Source organism: Bactrocera neohumeralis, unplaced genomic scaffold, assembly GCF_024586455.1.
Source record: "Bactrocera neohumeralis isolate Rockhampton unplaced genomic scaffold, APGP_CSIRO_Bneo_wtdbg2-racon-allhic-juicebox.fasta_v2 cluster09, whole genome shotgun sequence".
In the NCBI taxonomy this organism is placed as follows: Eukaryota; Metazoa; Arthropoda; class Insecta; order Diptera; family Tephritidae; genus Bactrocera; species Bactrocera neohumeralis.
In genome coordinates, this window is record NW_026089622.1 from 527,185 (window position 1) to 550,618 (window position 23,434).

A 23,434-nucleotide genomic window follows, 5' to 3' on the forward strand; every position below is an offset into this window, starting at 1 on the left:
CAGTTCTTCGCCGCCGTGTTTGAATAGCTCGGCCGGCAATCCGTCGGCCCCTGCCGCTTTGTTGTTCTTCAGGCGGGCAATTGCTATTCGAACTTCTTCATGGTCGGGCAATGGAACGTCTGCTCCATCGTCATCGATTGGGGAATCGGGTTCTCCTTCTCCTGGTGTTGTGCGTTCACTGCCATTCAACAGGCTGGAGAAGTGTTCCCTCCATAATTTAAGTATGCTCTGGGTATCAGTGACTAGATCAGCTTTGGGGGTTCTACAAGAGTATGCTCAGGTCTTGAAACCTTCTGTAAGCCGCCGCATCTTTTCGTAGAATTTTCAAGCATTACCCCTGTCGGCCAGCTTATGAAGCTCCTCTTACTCACGCATTTCCGCCTCTTTCTTTTTCTGTCTACAAATGCGTCTCGCTTCCCTTTTCAACTCTCGGTATCTATCCCATCCCACACGTGTTGTGGTCGATCGTAACGTTGCGAGGTAGGCAGCCTGTTTTCTCTCCGCTGCAACACGGCACTCCTCGTCGTATCAGCTGTTCTTCTGCACTTTCCGAAATCCAATGGCTTCGGTTGCAGCTGTACGTAAGGAATTTGAAATGCCGTCCCACAGTTCCCTTATACCGAGTTGTTGATGAGTGCTCTCAGAGAGCAGAAGTGCAAGCCGAGTAGAAAATCGTTCGGCAGACTGTTGTGATTGCAGCTTTTCGACGTCGAACCTTCCTTGTGTTTGTTGACGTGCGTTTTTTGCTGCACAGAGGCGGGTGCGAATCTTGGCTGCAGTCGATGTTAGGACCTCGGAGCACACGCACATCTAAAACACTGGAGACGTGTCTTCCGTCATCACAACATGATCGATCTGGTTGGTAGTTTTTCGATCCGGAGACAGCCAGGTAGCTTGATGAATCTTCTTATGCTGGAATCTAGTACTACAGATAACCATATTTCGGGCCCCGGAGAAGTCAATCAGCCTCAACCCATTTGGGGATGTTTCGTCGTGGAGGCTGAATTTACCGACCGTAGTGCCAAAGATACCTTCTTTCCAAGCACGATTTTGACATCGTGGCGGGGGCAGCCTTCATAAGTGCGCTCCAAGTACTCATAAAAGGCATCTTTGGTCACCTCGTCCTTCTCTTCCGTCGGGGCATGGGCGCAGATCAGCGATATGTTGAAAAACCTCGCTTTGATGCGGATTGTGGCTAGACGTTCATTCACCGCAGTGAATGATAGTACTCGGCGACGGAGTCTCTCTCCCACCACGAATCCTACAACTAACTTGCGCTCCTTTATATGGCCACTGTAGTAAATGTCACAAGGACCTACTCGTCTCTGTCCTTGTCCCGTCCATCGCATTTCTTGGACGGCGGTGATGTCAGCCTTGGTTTTTACGAGGACATCAACCAGCTGGGTTGTATATAAATATACATACTTATGTATGTTTGTCGTACCAAAGATATGTATGTATATAAAATGCATATTTAGGTAGTAATACAAATCTATTGAATTATATATTTGCAAAGATTTTATGGAATTCATCATAAAATAGTTCAATTTTAAAATATATACATACATATGTAGGCACATTCTTATGTGCTTTCATAACAAATATAAGTATGTATACCGATCTATAAATTATATGCAGCATCGTTTGCGCATAGTAAATATCCGAATCTGTAAGCGTACATTCCTTAACATTGGGATTATTATTTTTCTCATTTAACACTGAAAATGCTCAATTCTGCTATTTTCGTGTCCCCTGATGTTAAGTGGTGAAACGCGCTAATAATTTTCTGTGGTGAAATGCACTCATCCAAAACAGTAAATATTCCAAAATTGAAATATCCCTAAATTTTTGACATCGTGAACAATCGTATATTTATAGAGAAGGAAGTTGTTTTTAAGAATATGGAAAACAGCATAAGTTTATAGAATAAACTAGTCAAGTGTGGTAAAATATTTTCTTTGACATAAACGTTGTTTGTGAAAAATTATAAAGAAATTTTGATGCCATAAAAATGTAATTTTTATTGTAAAATATCTCGTGTTCGATATAAAAATCCTGTGTTCATGCAAATGTGCGATATATGTACATACATAAGTGTACATAATAATAGAAGTGTTTTAAATTCATTAGTTATGATGCAACGAAAATTTATAAATGAAAATAAATATTTTTCTAGACATATAAAGAATATGCTAATATTTTCAAAATTCAAAAAAACAAAAAAATTCATAAAATGTCAAATGGAAAATATTCTGTTTGAATTGTAATATCAAACTGTTTGATTTGTATGAAGAAACTTTAAACTTAAATCAGATTCTTACCACTGTCTCGTTTCTAAGCTGAGAAATATTTCATTCTAATTTAATTTTAAAATTTCAAAGCTTTATAAACTATTTTTCAAAATATCCTATATAACTAAATTTATTTGCATGTGTGCAGGGGCGCATGGATCCGCGAGTTAATTTTTACATAAAGTAAAAATGAGTCAAAAGAATATATTTTGAGCTGCACCGAAATGTGTACTCTTTATTTATACTCTTAAGACTAACTTATTACATGTTTCTTACTTCTATTTATACTAACTAGTATGTTTACTTATTACTAGTTGATAGTTTGTCTAAATACAGATTGTATTATTTGTTTAGGTTTGTTTACATACATATATGCATATTGTTTGCCTAGATACATTTGCTTTGTTTTAAGATAAGGTTGTTGTAGTATTCAAACTCAATGTTGTTTTGATACTTGTTTGTTTAGGATTGTTTGTTGTAGTGATAGTGTATTTCAATTGTTCCAACTCAAGGTTGTTTCTGCATTCTATTTACTGAAACAAAACGTTGATTTGATGTTTGTTACTAAGGAATACATTCCCTAACTCGCGCCTGCATGTGTGTATGTATGTTGCCTATTGTTTTAACATATGTTGTGTGACCTTGGGTTTATTTTCATGTGCGTACATTTACAAACATTGTTTTGCATGACAATGCATTTCATGTTCAATATATGCTATATATATTCAATATATTTGAACATAGATATTGTATATATTTGAACATATGTAAATATAAGTGGACTTTATGTTTTTATATACATACATATTTCTTATCTTATTATATTGCTGCACTCCGTCCTTTAGTACCAATAAACATTTTCAATTTTGAACAATCCTATTAACCAATTTTTCCAATTAAAAAAATTTTCGACAGATATATTATAAAATTGTTTCAAATTTATCAAACTAGAAACAGTGGGTTGATTTAAAATTATATTTAAATTTTGATTAATTTTATATACTATATATACATACGTACGTACATATTGCAATTTCTTTAACATTTTTTTATGTAAGTTAATACCACAAATATTTATTTCAACAACATTCATTGCAACAATGTACTTGTTAAAGTTCAATAACTTACAAGTTGACACAACAAATATTTATTTCGGTGTAGAGTTGAATAACATAATCAAACAGCCGCTGCAACTCCCAGAATCGATCGACATTAATGCTGATCAATAAATAATAATATCAGCAACAATAATCAACATATAATTCTGCTGACCATTCAACATCCGCTAAACTCTGCCGTTAAGAACGCCGACGCCGCTGCCGTTGAACCACAGCAAGCTTAGGGTTTTTTTAAGATTCTACAGAGAACGTATATTTATAGAGAAGGTCCAACAACGGACAAGGGTGTAAACTGTCAAAAGCTAACAAAATGCGATGAGCGTGTTTCACCACAGCTAGCTTAGAAGGAGAAATTTTAACAGTGGCGCGTGAACAGAGCATTAAATGAAAAATATACTCAGAGACTTACTTCGATTTTACAGCGGCATGCCGGCCTTTTGGCTTATATTTTTATGCGTTTATATGCAATTATGTGAATTGATTTGAAAATTTTTTTTCACAAATTGATTACTTTTTAATTAATTAACTAACTATTTTATATAAGGCAATATTTGACTCAATGTTAAATTAAGACCAAATTTTTAATTATATCCCACATACATATGTTTGATATAGTAGATATGTGTATGTATGTATGTACATTTGATATGTGTATAAAATGTACATACATATGTATACGTATCTGTGTAAAATACTATCATAATATATAAAAAAAACTAGTAATATATATATGTATGTAAATTAAAAACTCCGTTTAGTTCTCGTGGGCAACTACGGGCAACTGCCCGTGGTCAACTGCCTGTGGTCAACTCCCTGTGGTCAACTGCCGTTTTTTTTATTACATTTTCTTAAATACAATATTTTGCTTAAGCCTAGATACAAATATTAATCTTACATTCTAGGAAGTATATCTACAATCCACTTGAGATATATGTAGGACATATGTTACAAGTGGGAAGATTCATCTTACAATCTATGAGTTACATTTTTGGACCACCTAAGGCGGACAGTATTAGCAAAGTACACATAATGTTACTTACGGATACTTAATACAGACCATATGGGTCGTAAGTGTCATGTTACATATTTATGACAGATAAAGAATATGTTCATGTAATGTGAACTGGTGGTATTAACTCCCCCACCTCTAAATTGAAGCGTCCCGATTCAAATGGATATATAGTAGTACGTGAGGCTATAGACTATTTTATCAATTTGAACAGTACTATTTTGAAATCTTAATTTATTTAAATTTGACTCTTAAATATACTTTCGATACATTTTATATTATTTTTGACTTCTAATTATTTTTTGATGGAAGTGTTTTTATATATGACATCTTTTATTGTATTATTGCCTGAATACATTTGAGCAATTTTTTCTTTTACATTTAGGGTTTTCTCAGGTCGCATAAAGTTATAAGTTATAACGATTCGAAAACATAACATTGAGAATTGTAAATGTGTAAACTCATTTTTGTATGAAATCTAACAACATTTTTTTTTTTTAGCAAGTGTAAAAATTTATAATTTTACGATTTTACGATGCTTTACGATGGCTTGTGAGTACCCCAATTATTGAAATTATTTATATAAAATATTAGTACCTCCTTTTTGGAGCATATTCTTTTATTTTATTGTCGGTATTATCTTCGACTGGCGTCTTAGGATTTTCTAGTCCCAAGTATTTTAAATTTAGTATTTTTATATTCTATTTGGCTTTTCGCCATTCTTTTTTGTTTTATTATACCGGTAAAATCTTCGGCTGGCGTTGTTGAACTTTTTGTTCCACAATTTTAAAGTATTTTTTTATTTTTAGTATTGCCGGAACTTTCTTCGGCTGGTGCCTTAAGACTTTTTTGTTCAAAGTAATATAAATTTTGAATTTTTATATTTTGATTTACATATATATATTTATATTTATTTTATATATTTTTATTATTTTTTTGTTGTATTTTGCCGGTATGAACTTCGGCTGGCGTTGTAGAACATTTTCGTTCTACAATATTTTGTATAATTCTTCTTTTTACTCTGCTGGTATGAATCTTCAGCTGGCGTTTTAGGACCTTTTTGTCCCAAAATATTTTTTTTTGCTAATAAAATATTGCCGGAAAAATCTTCGGCAGGCACTTCAGGAGTCTCTGCTCCCAAAGAATTATATTTTTTTCCTTTAAATTTATTTTTCGGTTTTGTTTGTTTTTTTATATATATATTTGTGAGTTTCATGAATCAAATTAATACTCACAATAAACAATTTTTATACTTAATTTAATTAATAAATACATATGTATAAGCCTTACTTACAACTAATTTTATGCTGCTGCTTCTACTGCTGCTGTTGTTACTGTTGCTATTGCTGCTGTTACTACTGTTGCGGCTATTGTTGACTTTGCTGTTGCTGTTGCTTTTTAAGTCGAATTTTGGCGGTTGTTTGTGCAATGGTCGTCGTTGGCGGCCTACAGAATTTTTTTTATTTATTTGTTTTTATGTGGATAGTTTATAGATCCACGCACTTTCTTCTATTTGATTGAAATTTTCAAAAATTTTCACTTTCAGTTTTTGGTTTTTCAATTCACATTTTAAAATCACTTTATTTGTGAAACTGTTGTAGTTTTTTGTTTCTCAATTTTACTTATTTTTTCAATTGTTGTAACGCGTACGTTAGCTTGTTTTTCGCTCGTAATCCGTATAGATGAGGCGCGTTCGATTGGCAGTAGGCACAAACACACACTCGAAATTTTTTCAATAATTTTCTAAGTGGCTGAGATTTTTTTGATTATGTGTCTCTTTTTGGACTTAGCGTTTTTTGAACTTTTTTTTACTTTTCTCCTCAATTGAGGATACTTGATTGTTTTTCAAACGGTAACACGGGGATTTTTTGTCCCCTTAAATGGTTACCGCCGAAATTTATTGTTACATTTTGGTCCGCCAGAGATTATTTCATCTCCTGGCAGGATCGCCAATTAAAAACTCCGTTTAGTTCTCGTGGGCAACTACGGGCAACTGCCCGTGGTCAACTGCCTGTGGTCAACTCCCTGTGGTCAACTGCCGTTTTTTTTATTACATTTTCTTAAATACAATATTTTGCTTAAGCCTAGATACAAATATTAATCTTACATTCTAGGAAGTATATCTACAATCCACTTGAGATAGGACATATGTAGGACATATGTTACAAGTGGGAAGATTCATCTTACAATCTATGAGTTACATTTTTGGACCACCTAAGGCGGACAGTATTAGCAAAGTACACATAATGTTACTTACGGATACTTAATACAGACCATATGGGTCGTAAGTGTCATGTTACATATTTATGACAGATAAAGAATATGTTCATGTAATGTGAACTAGTGGTATTAACTTGTATGTATGTACATAAATCATTCTTTTTATAATTTAAAACTTACGTATTCATATGCACATGTAGCATGCACACACGTACATACATATGTATGTGCTATGTATGTACATACATACAACGCCTTCAGGGACTCAAATCATGACATGACTTATTAGTAATGATATGTGTGCGCTTTATGTGTTGCATATTATACGTTTATATGCAAGCATATATGGATACATACATAAATATGTCTGTATTGATATGTATGAATATAATTTTGCATGTAAAACTAATAGCATTCTAATAAAAAAATAAATATTCACATCTTATGTTTCTTATTATTTCTTTAATATTTACATAATATACTTTTCTGCTAAATACTGTCGTATTATATTTGTTGCTAATAAAAATTGTAAGTGTTACAACATATACCACATATACCTACATATGTATGTACATATGTTTGTTTATTTGTCATCATATTTGTCTTACATAATCCTGTATCTGCAGATACATACATATCCATATGTATGTATGTAAGTAAAATTCAAATTTAAATCATGATATCACTCAAGAGTTACATATAAAATGTGCTCGCACTGCTCCATATGTAAATACATATACATGTACATATTGCCGAACAAACAATGTATACACTAATCTATGTACCTAAATATGTACATATGTATATGGGCATACACATGTAAATATGTCACCAAATGACAACAATCGTCTCGAAAAGCATCAGCAGCGTCACAATTTAATATGGCAGCTAAATAGCCAATGCCTAAATTTATAGTAAAACACGCAACAACAACATTTTCATTCATGAACGCAAGCGTATTTTCAACAAGCACACGTGCTTCATTCACAAAAGCAAACACCATTACATCTCCCCGATCATGCCTTTGCCTACAAGTGTCTTTTCGCCACGATGGCAAAAGCTAAAAATCATAAATTGAACAATTTCTGATATTTGTACTGCAGGAAAACAGACAACCCCGCAAACTCGCAAAACACAGAAAAGAGTGACAAAAAGTGGCAACAAAGTTCTCGTTGATTTAAAATATTTGCCAAATCTAATATAGTATATGTTAACATGGCAAATGTTAACAATTACTAAATAAGTAATAACACGTAATCAGCAATAATGAGCAAATCATAGCTGAAATGCATCTTTAGTTGCACAATATTTCCCACAGCAAAAGCCAGACGCTTTCATCAGCATAAATGCTAATTTTTCGGCGTGAAGCGGAAATCCAACACGCGCAACCGAAATAAGCCAATTCGGAGAATCGGCAACAAAGTCAGCAGTTGGCCAGTGCAACGTAGCTTAGCTTTTAAGTAAATTAATTCTTAAGTTTAGTCTTAGCTCTGTAATGAAACGAACAAGTAATAAATAAATTTTTTTTTAAAGAAATTAACATAAAATTTCTTAACTGGCGCCCAACGTGGGGCCTCGCTAGTCGCGTTTCGTATCAATACAATTCGCGGGTGTATCCACAAGTCTTGGTTAAAAAGTTTGTGCTGTCGTGATTCTCAGCGGCTACCATTAGAAGACAAGGATAATACTTACCACCCCATAGACGGCGAAGGCTTCGGCTAGGACTCAACAGAAGTGCAGGAAAAGAGGCCCCCTAGTCGCCAATAGCAAACGGGAAACGCAAGACGTTAGCCGCCTGCCCAGGAGAATGTTCCTGCTACTAGAGTAAGAATTAATTTTAAGAATCAATATTAATATATTGACATACATATGTAAAAGAATTTTTAAAATATAAGAAGTGAAACTGTTTAATGTGAAACAAACTATGTTTAAGAAATCTTTAATGCAAAGGTGAACACAATTTAAGAATAGTGACATAATTTAAGAAAGAGAGCGCAATTCAGAAAAAATAATTGAACTAGACGAAACGAAAGTTTTAACTCAAAACAAAATAAGCTAGGGATAAATTAAATTTTTAAAATAAACAAGTAAGGAAGGGCTAAGTTCGGGTGTCACCGAACATTTTATACTCTCGCATGATAAAGTGATCATCGAGATTTCATTATCCGTTATTTACATATTTTTCAAATACCGTATTTGTGTAAAGTTTTATTCCGCTATCATCATTGGTTCCTAATGTATATATTATACAGAGAAGGCATCAGATGGAATTCAAAATAGCGTTATATTGGAAGAAGGCGTGGTTGTGAACCGATTTCACCTATATTTCGTACATGTCATCAGGGTGTTAAGAAAATATTATATACCGAATTTCATTGAAATCGGTCGAGTAGTTCCTGAGATATGGTTTTTGGTCCATAAGTGGGCGAGGCCACGCCCATTTTCAATTTTTCAAAAAAGTCTGGGTGCAGCTTCCTTCTGCAATTTCTTCCGTAAAATTTAGTGTTTCTGTCGTTTTTGTTAGTCCGTTAACGCACTTTTAGTGATTTTCAACATAACCTTTGTATGGGAGGTGGGCGTGGTTAATATTCGATTTCTTCCATTTTTGAACTGTATATGGAAATGCCTGAAGAAAACGACTCTGTAGAGTTTGGTTGGCATAGCTATAGCAGTTTCCGAGATACGTACAAAAAACTTAGTAGGGGGCGGGGCCACGCCCACTTTTCCAAAAATATTACGTCCAAATATGCCCCTCCCTAATGCGATCTTTTGTGCCAAATTTCACTTTAATATCTTTATTTATGGCTTAGTTATGACACTTTATAGGTTTTCGGTTTCCGCCATTTTGTGGGCGTGGCAGTTGGCCGATTTTGCCCATCTTCGAACTTAACCTTCTTATGGAGCCAAGGAATACGTGTACCAAGTTTCATGACGATATCTCAATTTTTACTCAAGTTACAGCTTGCACGGACGGACGGACGGACAGACGGACGGACGGACGGACGGACGGACGGACGGACGGACGGACAGACGGACGGACAGACGGACGGACAGACAGACATCCGGATTTCGACTCTACTCGTCACCCTGATCACTTTGGTATATATAACCCTATATCTGACTCTTTTAGTTTTAGGACTTACAAACAACCGTTATGTGAACAAAACTATAATACTCTCCTTAGCAACATTGTTGCGAGAGTATAAAAAGTGAATAATAGAAATACATATATAAATTATGCCAGTTAATCCTGCCAACCTCGTTCGGCCACCAATACTTAATGCACCCCAAGGGCCACCAGCACCTTCTGGTCAGCCTCTTGCCTCTTCTAATTCATTCTCTTTGGATGGGTTAACTACCGTAATCACAGGAATTGTGAACAATGTCTTAAGGACTGAAGCGCGAAACATTGTTCAAGCCGCCCTCAATCCAAATTCCAACTTTTCAAATTTCACGGACATTACCATAGACTCAAGACGGGAGTGCCACAAAATCCCCAAAAAAAAATCCCCAAACACAAAATCCCTAGCTGAAAAAAAAATCCCCAAACACATAATCCCCAAAATCAAAATCCCCAAAATTAAAATCCCCTAACACGAAATCCCCACCTTTTTTGTGAGGCAGTGTCACAAAATCCCCATTTTTTATTTTTATTAAATATTATTAGAGATCATATAAAAAATAGTAAAACCGCTCTTTAGTTGAGTTTTAAATCGTAGTTACATATGTATATTTGTACCCATATATGACAATATATAGACATAGACGAGAACGCATGACGGATTTAGAGGAAAAAAATAATTATTTCATCAATTTAGCGACTAAAAAGCTAAAAAAAATAGTATTTAAAAAAGCGGCCCCGACCCGGATTTGAACCCAAAGCCCTTGCATGACAGCTGCAGACTCTAACCACTGAGCTATTGCTGCATGTAACAAAGGTTGACAAAATTAACAATATATGCAAGGAACAAGAAAACTTTGGTTTTCAGCAGCATTGTTATCGAGAAGAAAACAAAAGAATATAGAAAATCAGAGCATAATATAACATTGTCATCCATTAACCAATATACATATGTATGACTTAAAATACAAATAGTACCGTTACCTTTTCTACAATTATTTCCCCATATGCATTTTTTCATATTATTTATCACATTGCATTTTCTTTAATTTATCACATTGCATTTAATTTAATATTCGTGAAACCATTAAACACAGCGGCTACGCTGGCTAGGTCACGTTGTCCGGATGGACGAAAACACTCCAGCTCTGAAAGTATTCGACGTAGTACCCGCCGGGGGAAGCAGAGGAAGAGGAAGACCTCCACTCCGTTGGAAGGACCAAGTGGAGAAGGACCTGGCTTCGCTTGGAAAAGAAGAAACGACTGGCGCGCTGTTGTTAACTCGGCTATAATCGCGTAAGCGGTGTCTACGCCAATTAAGAAGAAGAAGAAGAAACCATTAAACATAAAATATCTCGTGAACTTCAACCTTCGATATAACATTGAGTATAGAATTCCCTTTTTCTGTGTGAAATACATTGAAATTAGGTTTAAAATCGCGGCGATTTTAAACCTAATTTCAATGTATTTCACACAGAAAATGGGGATTTTGATTTTGGGGATTTTGATTTTGGGGATTTTGATTTTGGGGATTATGATTTTGGGGATTTTGATTTTGGGGATTTTGATTTGGGGATTTTGATTTGGGGATTTTGATTTTGGGGATTATGTGGTACACCCACTCAAGACTACCCGGGAATGTCTCTGAATTAGACAAAATACCAGATGTGGTACGATGTCTTCGGGAGTTCTCCGGAAATCCGGGGAAGTTCAACGCCAGCAACAGGCGCCCCAATATGCACAACAGCATTACAATCCACCACCACGTCCTTTGCATAAGCCACAGCCACGTCCAGAACCAATGGACATTGACCCATCACTGCGAACTAGGAATATTAATTATATGAATAGGCCACGTAATAATGACCCTATTAACAAAAGACCTCCTCCTGGCAACCCTCCAGCTCATGTGCCCCCTAATAAAATCCAAAGGAATTTCCATATAGATTCCGAACAACCCCAAGCTTACTATCCTACCACAACAATTGACAAGCAGACGAACGACAACTCTAGCCATTACGATGACGAATGTTACAGAGACAGAAATGATGAAAGTCAGGACGATAGCTACATAGACACGACTGATTTACATTTTTTAGAATGAGTCACTCTTCGCTGCCCTATGTTGAATGCAGGCTGAAGAGAGGAGATATTGTGAAAATTTTAGTAGATACAGGATCTACGAAAAACTATATACGATCCTCTAACGTGCCCAATCCAATAAATAACGAAAGCATTTTTTTTGCGAAATCCATAGCAGGAGACATCGAAATCAAACAGCATACCTTTCTAAACCTATTTAACTCAGACAAAAAACTGAAATTCTACCTCCTCCCAACTCTGACATCATTCCATGGTATAATTGGGAATGATAGCCTTAAGAAGCTTGACGCAGTCATCCACGTAAAGAATAACTTCATGGAGTTAGAAGGCAATACCAAAATTAAAATCAAGCAGCTAGCTTCAAGATCTGTTAACAAAATACATATTAAGGAAGATAACTTGTCACAAAAACATCAGAAGGAAATTAATAATTTAGTCGAAAATTTTTCTAATCTCTTTACGGAACCAAACGATAAACTTACCTATACCACTAAAGTCATAGGAGAAATCAGAACGCACAAGGACACTCCCGTTTATACAAGGTATTACCCTTACCCAATGTCATTAAAAGGTGAAGTCGAAACCCAAATCAACAAAATGTTAGACGATGGCATCATTCGACCATCAAGATCACCTTATAATTCACCCGTTTGGGTTGTAGCTAAAAAACCCGATTCCCAAGGCAATAAGCAATACCGAATCGTTATTGACTATAGGAAGCTTAACTCGATTACTGTAGCAGACCGTTACCCAATACCCCAAATTAATGAGGTACTATCCCTGCTTGGGAAAAACAAATACAAAACAGCTTTCTCAATAAACAATGGCAAATACGAATTCACAAGACTGCCATTCGGACTCAAGAATGCCCCTTCAGTTTTCCAGCGAGCCTTAGATGACATTCTTCGTCATCACATTGGGAAAATTTGCTATGTCTATATCGATGATATAGTCGTTTTCAGCAACTCTGAAGAAGAGCACACCCTCCACTTAAACCAAATTTTCCAATCCCTTGAAGACGCAAACATGAAAATACAATTAGATAAATGCCATTTTTTCAGGGACTCAGTAGAGTTTCTAGGATTTATTATTTCCTCAAAAGGAATAACAAAGAATCCCTCAAAGGTAGAAGCAATAGCTAAAATACCTTACCCCAAAAATATTAAGCCACTTCGCTCATTCTTAGGCCTTTCCGGCTACTATCGTCGATTTATTAAAAATTACGCCATGCTGGTTAAACCTCTAACCATACTCTTAAGAGGGGAAGAAGGACGTATATCTAAAAACAAGTCCAGCAAAATCAATATCGAATTGGATGAAAACTCAAAAGATGCCTTCAACAAAATTAAAAATTCACTCATGTCTGACGACGTCATACTTTCCTATCCTGACTTCAATAAAGAATTCCATCTAACGACCGATGCGTCAAACTTTGCAATTGGTGCAGTCCTTTCGCAGGACAAACACCCCATCGCCTTCATCTCCCGATCACTAACCAAAACAGAAGAAGCCTATGCTACGAACGAAAAAGAGTTTTTAGCAATCATCTGGGCACTAAACAATTTCAGGAATTATCTATACGGTTCAGCCAAAGTAAAAATTTATACAGACCACCAACCCCTTACACAGGCCCTCAGCAATAAAAATAACAACTCAAAAATGAAACGTTGGAAAGCCACACAGGAAGAATACAATCATGAACTCCATTACAAACCAGGCACAACTAACGTGGTAGCCGACGCACTATCAAGAACGCCTCCCGAACCAATTAACGCCTTGTCAGTAACCCAGCATAGTGACGAGAGCTCATCCGATAATTTAATTTGGCATGTAGAATCCCCAATTAACGTTTTCAAAAACCAAATCTTCCTAAATTCAGGCCCAATTTCTACCTATCAATTCAAGATAGTATTCCCCACATACCATAGACACGTCATTGAAGAACCGGAATATAACTCAGAAACATTAATAAATCTCCTAAAAAGGTACCTAAACCCCTCCATAATAAATTGCATCAAACCCGACGAAAGAACTATGGGTAAAATTCAAGAAATATACCCGATCCACTTTAGTAACTATAAAACCAGGTTTTCTCAACTCCAAGTCCAGGATGTGACAGACGAACAGCAACAAGAAGAAATAATCATAAATACCCATAAAAGAGCACATAGGAATTCTCGTGAAAACAAACTTCAAATTTTAGAAAATTACTATTTTCCCTTCATGACCAAAACAATAAAAAGAATTATTCAGCAATGCTCAGTTTGCAAAGAAAATAAGTATGACCGCCACCCTACCAAACCAAAACTAGGAGAAACCCCTATTCCACAATTTCCAGGACAAATCTTACATATTGATATTTACATAACTGAACGAAATTTCGTCCTTACAGCCATAGACAAATTTTCAAAGTATGCCCCAACCAAAATCCTTCGCTCCAGAGCCGTAGAACACGTTAAGGAACCTGGCGTACCAGAAACGGTAGTTATAGACAATGAAACTTCTTTGAATTCAGCTTCCATTCGATTTTTATTGGAAGATACCCTAAATATAAAAATTTTTAGAACACCACCTTATGCAAGTTCCGTAAATGGTTAAGTAGAGCGATTTCACTCGACCCTCACAGAAATAATGCGCTGTTTAAAAGCAGAGCGAAGTTTCACCTCATTCGCCGAACTCCTTGATAACTCCGTCTACGAGTACAATTTTTCAGTCCACTCCTCCACAAAGAAAAAACCAATAGAGGTATTTTTCGGGATAAGAATCTCCACAGACCCAAGCCAATTTGAAAGAGCTAGGGAAGAAATTATCTCGGAACTAAAAAATAGGCAACTAAAAGATCTTTCCTACCATAATAAAGCCCGTCATCCAATTAAAACATATAACCCTGGAGAAACAATTTACGTTAGGATAAACAAACGACTAGGAACCAAAATATCTCCAAAATTTAGAAAAGAAATAGTAAAGGAAGACAAGAATTCCACCGTTTTGACAGAATCGGGAAAAGTAGTTCATAAACGCAATATAAAAAATCAAAACTAAAATTTCTGTTTCCAGACTTCTCCTTATTTACCCAATATTCGCATCAATAGACATTTATGACTACTCCACGGCACAAATAGTTACGATAAATGACGGACTAGTAAAAATCCAGAATGGAGACTTCAGGCTAATAGACATAATCGACCTCAACAAGTACGAACAATTTTTGACGGACATGTACAGATTCACCTCTTCGGACATACCCAAGGACACAATCCTTTATCCCATCCTAAAACACGAATTAACCCAATCTCTTCAAATTTTAGATACAATAAAACCTGTCGAAAGAAGACAGAAAAGATCCATAGATAGTTTAGGAACGGCTTGGAAATTCATAGCCGGAAGCCCCGATCACGAAGATCTGGATGTAATAACCAAAAATCTTAATGATATCGATAATAATAATAATAAACAAGTACTAATTAACAATATTTTTAACGAAAAAATTAATAACATTAGCATGATAGTAAATAATCTTCTTAATAACATAAGGAAAGATACTTTATATAGAAAACGAAACTATTATAAATTTGCAAAATAGAATAAGATTAATAAAAGAAGAGTTGATTAACATTAAATACGCCATACAGTGGGCAAAGAAAGACATTTTAAATACATTATTGTTAAATAAAAATGAAATCGAAATTGCGTTAGAAAATTTAGAAAATGACGAAATACCTTTCAAAAATGCTGAAGAAGCACTAGAAATATCAAATATAAATGTAATTAGTCAAAATATGACAATATTTTACTTGGTAAAAATACCATTAACTATTAAGGAAAATTTTCAAAAAATGATTATAAGACCAGTTGTTAAGCAAAACAAAATTATAATTAATGTCGAATTTGATAAAATATTAAAGGGTACAAAAGATACCTATGGAATTAAAGAAGTATGTAATAATTATAAGAAAATTGAGATTTGTAAGCAAACTCAACTAGTAAATATAAGTAATAGTAGTTGTATACCTAGAGTAGTAAATAGCCTAAATTCATCTTGCACTTTAACAAACGGCCAACATATCCAACAAATCGAAGAAGTAAAACCCGGCACCATATTACTTAATGGCTTTCAAGGGATAATAGATGCTGACGGAATGCAGAAAAATTTATCAGGGACACACCTTATTAATTTTCATAACTCAACGTTAAAAATAAATCATCAATTTTACATTAATTACGATTTGGTTCCACTGCCGGCAATCCCAGCAGCCCTGCAACCAGCACCAATCGAAAGAAATCGAATTGAATTACTTTCTCTCCAGGCCTTAATGGAGTTTTACATTGATAACATACGAAGAATAAATTTTCTGAAGACAGCAACGATATCCAATAGCTCCCTTTCACTTGGAGCCGTTGCAACTATCATTCTCGGTATAATATTTTTTCGAAAATTCTGGAGAAAGCACCAAAACAGAATAATCATATCTTCAAGCCTGGACCTTAACCAGATGCCCCCAGCGAATACTGATCTTAAGGAGATCAAAGATCTTTCCAATGATCAAAATACTTACATCAATTTTAACAACCTCCCCTATTTTTGATAGGCTTTCGTGACGATCGCTTTTAAGAGGGGAAGTGTTAACATGGCAAATGTTAACAATTACTAAATAAGTAATAACACGTAATCAGCAATAATGAGCAAATCATAGCGGAAATGCATCTTTAGTTGCACAATATTTCCCACAGCAAAAGCCAGACGCTTTCATCAGCATAAATGCTAATTTTTCGGCGTGAAGCGGAAATCCAACACGCGCAACCGAAATAAGCCAATTCGGAGAATCGGCAACAAAGTCAGCAGTTGGCCAGTGCAACGTAGCTTAGCTTTTAAGTAAATTAATTCTTAAGTTTAGTCTTAGCTCTGTAATGAAACGAACAAGTAATAAATAAATTTTTTTTTAAAAGAAATTAACATAAAATTTCTTAACTTATATATTTTGCCGTGGCTCGCAAAAATCTGCGTCGATATGTATGCAAGCTCAGACAAAAACATACATATTTACGCTAGTTTGTTGGCGAAGCTATTATAGCGGCAAGGGAAGCGGCGACGATTGGCGTTCGTTCGTTCGTTCTTTTCGGCACAGCATGGACAATACATAACACAATATTGTGACGTTAGTTGTCGTGTCAGTCCTTCGAAACATTAACTCTTCGACAAAATGTGAGCTTCGATCATTGATTGTCGTGACAACGGAGATGCGGAAAGATGCGTGCGGCACTTGTTATGTGCGTCTGCTTGGTGTATATATACATATGTATGTATGTATGCATATTCCAATATGTTTTTGTACACGCATGTGCACTTTCATAAGTACATGATCTGTTGGCTTTTTTCCATTTACACATGCCTCCTTGTATATGAATAAGGGTTGTTTTCGCACTTTCCCATATGCGATGTTTGTATGTATCTACATAAGTTTAAACAAATCAAAGTCAAGGTTATTGTTTTCAGAATATACTTATATGCAAATTTTATTGAGTTATTATTATTTAAAATTAACAATTTAAAGATTTATTAACAATTTGTTTTTATAAAATGCTAAAAAAAATGTTAAAAAAAATATAATGCAGAATTACGAAATTGTCCATTTGAAATGGAAATTTCTCACACGACTTAATAAATAAAAAAAGTCATTGAATTTCACTTGCTTTTTTAAACACAAATGCTGCACTTAAACAAGATGGAAACAACATTTGTGTTTAAAAATGCTAAGCTCAGTTGCAAAGCTATTAAAGGGGAAAAACAGGAAGAAGAAAAAAGTACCTGAAAATATAACAAGATAAACCTGAAAATAGAAGAAAAATCTGAAAATAAAAAAACCTGTAAATAGAATAAAATGCTAAATATTAAAAAAAAGTAAATATGTATATTCAATGATTCATTACTCACCCAAAAGTAAGATGTTCTTGAATCAAACGGTCTTGACTTTCAACTTACTTTAGTTTATTTAGTTTAGCATCGCTCTTCCTATATCGTTCATTATTAATTTCTTCTTTGACTAACCATTTCGAGTTTTTGAATAAAAGTACCGTTACCAAGTATTCTAACAACTTAATTTTATGAGTAAAACACTCATCGGTTGGGTCAAACCACTCAGGAAAAACTTTTTCCGTTTTTTCTTTAATTGCGGACAACATCAGACAACGAACATTCGAACGGTGAGCATATTTGTTGAAAAGGTTGACGTACCACATCATCTGCAGTCGACACACTTAGAAGACCCTATCACTTGGATTGACTAGCCTTAAATCCGCGTCATCCTTATAGTTTTTCGCTTTGATTAGGACCTCCGAATAAAGCGATAAATCACTTTGTGTCTTCGTCATTGCTTTAGCACATTTTTCGCAATGGATTTTACACAAAATTTTCTGGTAAATACCATAGCCAGTGTAATACCGCTTGATCTGGACGTCAGCTGTGTCGTCCTCTTCAAAAAAGTTTTCGTCCGGAATACTAAACGATTCCAGGTCGAGTTGCTCAGATTCGTCTTCAACTCCCTGTACTTCGAGATGACGATCTTCGGGGCCTAAGTTCCAATCTAAATTTATGTCGTCATCATCCTCAGAATTATCCCCCTTATTTTGAAAATTTTGCCTTAAAATTTTCATCGAAATTAAACGACCTACTATGTACTGTATTTCATTGGCAGACGGATGGGTATTGACACCCTGGCTAGCCCGGACTCTATAAAAAAAATTTTCCAACGCATCCTGATTCATTTTCCCAAGGAATATATAACTTAATTCCTTTTGATCCCTAAATAAAGCTTGGCTGAACTGAATCATTCCAACAATTGTGGAACAGAACCCACCTATACACCTAGTGTGAGTCGTTCCTTAATAACGGATATTTTAAGGGATTTTTTGAAACAAAATTTTTGCAGTCTAGATCATCGAACAGATCATTCATTTTTTTAACAAATAACTGCGTGGGCTTTGCACATTTTAATATATATTCGTCGGAGCCGAATAAATTTTGGCTACGGGCCATTTCTATGCCAGCCGCAACCGAATTGCTCAGAACTTGGGTTGCACGTTTTACGGACATTTTTTCAAAAACGCTAGGATATACGTGGGCCTCTGTGAGTTTTGGACATATCTTGAAACATGTATTGTCCTGATCTATCGAGTAAAGTTTTTTTATAACTTTAAAGCTGGCTATTCCATCTGGAGTTGAAATATCATATTTCATAAATGTGTTTCGGACGGACTTAATAAGATGGCAATAGTCATATAAACAATATATCTTGGAACCTTCGTGCAAATAAAAGGGTTTTTCTTCAGAAATAATTAAAGTATTCATAACTGAAGTATTAGCGGGCCCTTGATCACAGACTAAAGCTTTTACGTTTAGACCAATTGACTCTAGCGCTGTGATGTTCTTATTCAAAATTTCGTTTAATTTGAATGAAACAAGTCCATTTTTGGAAATATAATATGAAAAGACATATTTCCAATTGGAACTCAACCCTTTTATCATGAAAAAACAACACTTACTACCTAATTTCATTTCACGATGGCCTTCCCCATACTCCACAAACCCATCAATAACATCCCTAACTCTATTGTATGTTAGGTCGGTCTTAATTGATATTTCATCAAATAATAGAACGCAATTTCGTTCTAAAACGGACATTTTTTTTGTAATTTTTTCTAAATTTCCCAAGACATTGGCATCACCCAGAGACAACATACTTTATGGGGCGCCATCGCAAAAGAGAGCTCTTGCTTGGTAAAGCGAAACCTAAATCGTCACGCATAAAATTATAGAATTTATTGGACATGTAATTCATGTTTTGTGCCAATGCCCTTTCATCGTCACTGAAAATATTGCGCTTCGTGACGATCATCCTAGCGAATGTTACAGAATCTTTGCTTGAATTTACATCCGCAACTATTGCACATCTACTAAGGTCTTGATACTTTTTTTCCAAGTCTTTAATAATACCCTCTAACTCTTTGGTCTTCTTATTCAATTTTAGTGCATTATTTTGATAGTAACGTGCCGATCGAGCAAATCGTTCACGACTATCTAATGCATAGCCTACGTCGTCATTTTGGGGTTCTAATTCTAATCTCTTTTCTTCTAAAATTGAATACGTTTCGAATTCCCTCAAAGTTCTTCCTTCTCTTCTTTACTTCCTACAGCTACCTCAGAACGACCATAAGTTTTAGAAACGGGCGGGCACATCAAAATAGAGTCGGCACTAGATGAGCTCCGACTTAGTGCTGAACCTAATTTGAAACAGGGAAAAGCCCCAGGCAATAATTTGTATTTGGTAACGTACTGCGAATCGAAATGGTTTCGACAAATAAAAAGAATATCGGAAGGCGACACAACTAAGTTGCAAGCCTTTGCCCAACTTTCTCGAACATCTCCCTCTTTTGGAAATTTGTAAAGCGTTTTCTGCCTGTTAACGCAATTAGAAATGCAGCATCTTCGAACCGGCAATTGAGACGTCCACAAATGCTTAGGGGGTTCGTCATATCCTATTTATGTATATACATAAAAAAAATTTTAAAGAAATTCTAATATGTACGAATATATATAAAATTAATTAAAATTTATATATAATTTTAAATCAAATTCAACCCACTGTTTCTAGTTTGATAAATTTTGTATAATTTTTGCGCAAATTAAAAATATTAACTAAATAAAATTTGTTTGCAATATTGTATTAAATTGTACTTTATTTTTATAATTTAACACAACCGTCTAAATTCTCGCTCTACTAAATTTAATATTACCGATATGAAACTGCCGTCGTATATGTGTAAATACCCAGACAGCATTGAGTTGATTGTATGGTGATTTACGTATCAATATTGATTGTTCTTGGTGATTGTTTCTTGATAAATTTGCCGTTTACAATAACAAAATGTACAAGTATCAAAAAACGCTCAACAAGTTGATTAAATATCAATTGTGTTGTTTCGTGATCCCGTTATGAGTGTACAGTTAACAACATCAAAATATTTCTTTTTGTGACAAAATAATACATGCATTCCTCACTTCAATATAGTTCATCTCCAAAGCAACAGCTCCCTAGTACGTGAAATAAATAAAATAAAACATAATTTTAAAGTAATTAATTATAATAGCTTAATAATTCAGTCTGGAAGTGGATTTTATTTCACACCACTAATTAACTGATTGACATCATGAGCTCTATAAATAATTATGGATATGAACCTAACAGCAGCCAAATAATATGTAAGTCCAAATAAAACACTTTAAATTTTCTTTATTTTTATTTAACTTTATGTTTTTCAGATCAAAATCTACACAGCACAGACCAACAGTCTCTTAAAAATTTAATAGCGGAGTTGACGATGGAAGTGCGGGCTTTAAAGACAGAAGTGAAGGAGCTAAAGGAAGAAAACAAAATAAATTTGTTGAAGCTGACAGAGGAAGTTATTGCGGTCAAATTGGAAAACAGGGGAAAACCCTCTGAAAGTCAAAGCCCAGAATTCGACCAACTACCATTTTACCATAAGAAGGATCTTGACGATTTCGAAGCACAGCTTTTACAAAAACCAGAGTTGTTGAAGAAATTTGTATGTATAATGCTTATGTTGATTTTACCAGTTACAAATGTATAACAAAGAATTATTTATAGAAACTGTATATTAAGAAGACTGGGGGTGAAGCGTCAACCCCTTATCTATTTTTTTATTTATTTATTTATTAAAGGAAATACAATTATGAATAATTATACTACCTATAAAATATAACAGCACTAGCGACAGGGCCTTCGGCTGAGGGATTAAATTAATTTGTACATTTGATTATCAAATATTAGTAATGAGTTAGGGTTATGACCAATGTTAAAGTATATAGGATATACATGAGTTATAAATGTTACAGTCTCCAAAGAGTGTATCTACATATATATACATACATAGTGTAACTATATATGTATACAAATGTTTAAGCTAATATTTACAATGTGGATACTTATGATTAGAAGTAGTTATGAGCAGAAGTTTACTTAAAATTAAGTTGTAGTGTATGAAATATATAGAAAGCTGTGATAATGATATTAGGTTGATTTTAGATAAGGTGCTTTAATTGGGCTCTGGAGATGAAGTTGTAGATATTTTTTATGTTGGCAGTTGTTGGTTCTTGGAGAAGTTTCGAAGGAGAGGTGTCGATGAGATCCCGTCGTATGTTGCAAAGTGTAGGACAGAGGTTTAATATGTGTTCTACGGAGTTTGGTGAACTGTTGCATAGCCGGCAACCAGGCATTATGTTCCGATCCAGAATATGTTGGTGAGTTAAGATACAGTGTCCTAAGCGAAGTCGTGTGAAAATTTTGATCTCCGGGACGCTGCAAGCGGAAGGGTATGCAGCTTTTCTATGATCAGGATTTATGAGTCGATAGCGGTTGTCAAATGTATCCCATGCCGCTCTCGCTTTAAGCTTTAAGTAGTTTCTTACGAATCGCAAAATGTCGTTGCTTTCGTAAGTTTTCACGTAAATGCATGGACTACGAGTGACGTTTTTTGCTTCTTTATCAGCGAGTTCGTTACCTGGAATGCCACAGTGGCCTGGAATCCACATTAGTTTAACTTTTCTTTGGCCATCAATTAATTTGTCCCGAATTTCTCTGATTAGAGGGCTACTGTTGGATATATTTTGGACGGCTGTGATTGTTGCAAGACTGTCGGTACATATTACAAATTTGCCTTTGCAAAGTGATGACCAGTGGGTAGCTTCTTTTATGGCGTATGCTTCAGCGGTGAAGACCGAGCATGGCGATAAAAGTAACCTCTTTTTAATAATTTTCGCGTTCTCCGAAACCACTGCATAAGCAGTGTTGTGGGAGTTTTTGGATCCATCTGTGTAAATGAATTTCCATCCTTCTGAAATGAGCACTCTTTCACGATGTATAAAGAGTTGTTTGTATACCTCACCATTCGTGGAAGCTTTGTTCCATCTCATTAATTTGTCTTCTATAACAGAAGAGGGAAGAGTCCATGGTGGGTGTTTGCTAATCTTCGAAGGCTTAGGTGTAAGGGGTATATCAATTTCATGGGCGTACTTTAGGACAAGGTGTATAGTTGAAGGGAACTTGAGTGTTCGTTTGCGTCGTGTGGCCAACCGTACGTCGTTGAGCAAATTAGCGTTAGCGCCTAGATAAACCTTTGGTATTAACTGCATTGTGCTAAACTTCAGTCTTTCGTTTATATGTGGCATTCCGGATTCGGCAAGTATGCTTATGGTGCTGGAGGTTGGAAAGGCCCTTAGGCTACGTCTTACTGCCATGTGATAAGGTGCATAGAGTTTTTTCAAATCGCTGCCAGCATGATGCCCGTAGATTGGTAGTCCGTAGTCAATAACCGATAAAATTAGAGATCTCACGACGTTAATTAGTATTGTAGGATGAATGAAAGAATGTCGTGAAGATAAGAACTTAATTATATTTAACCTATCAAAAAGTTTTTTTCTTACATATAAACAATGTTTTTTGAACTTAAACTTAGAGTCGAAAATAAGTCCTAAAATTTTAATAGCATTAACAGTAGG

The 23,434-nt window shown here is 35.1% G+C and overlaps 1 protein-coding gene across 1 annotated transcript; it reads left to right on the forward strand.

Annotated features, from left to right (window-relative positions):
• The first annotated feature begins 20,933 nt into the window (after window positions 1-20,933).
• LOC126763966 (uncharacterized) lies at window positions 20,934-21,543 on the forward strand. Its single transcript, XM_050481746.1, has 2 exons — window positions 20,934-21,118; window positions 21,179-21,543. Exons 1-2 carry the CDS (start codon window positions 21,067-21,069, stop codon window positions 21,505-21,507), a joined length of 381 nt encoding a protein of 126 aa, XP_050337703.1. The 5' UTR covers window positions 20,934-21,066; the 3' UTR covers window positions 21,508-21,543.
• The last annotated feature ends 1,891 nt before the right edge of the window (window positions 21,544-23,434 follow it).

What these genes read in the sequence shown, in the direction of transcription:
- LOC126763966 (XM_050481746.1), top strand. Translation starts at nt 21,067, where the DNA reads ATGAGCTCTATAAATAATTATGGATATGAACCTAACAGCAGCCAAATA. An exon ending in TAACAGCAGCCAAATAATAT is followed by an intron (nt 21,119 to 21,178) that starts GTAAGTCCAAAT and finishes TATGTTTTTCAG; the next exon opens with ATCAAAATCTACACAGCACA.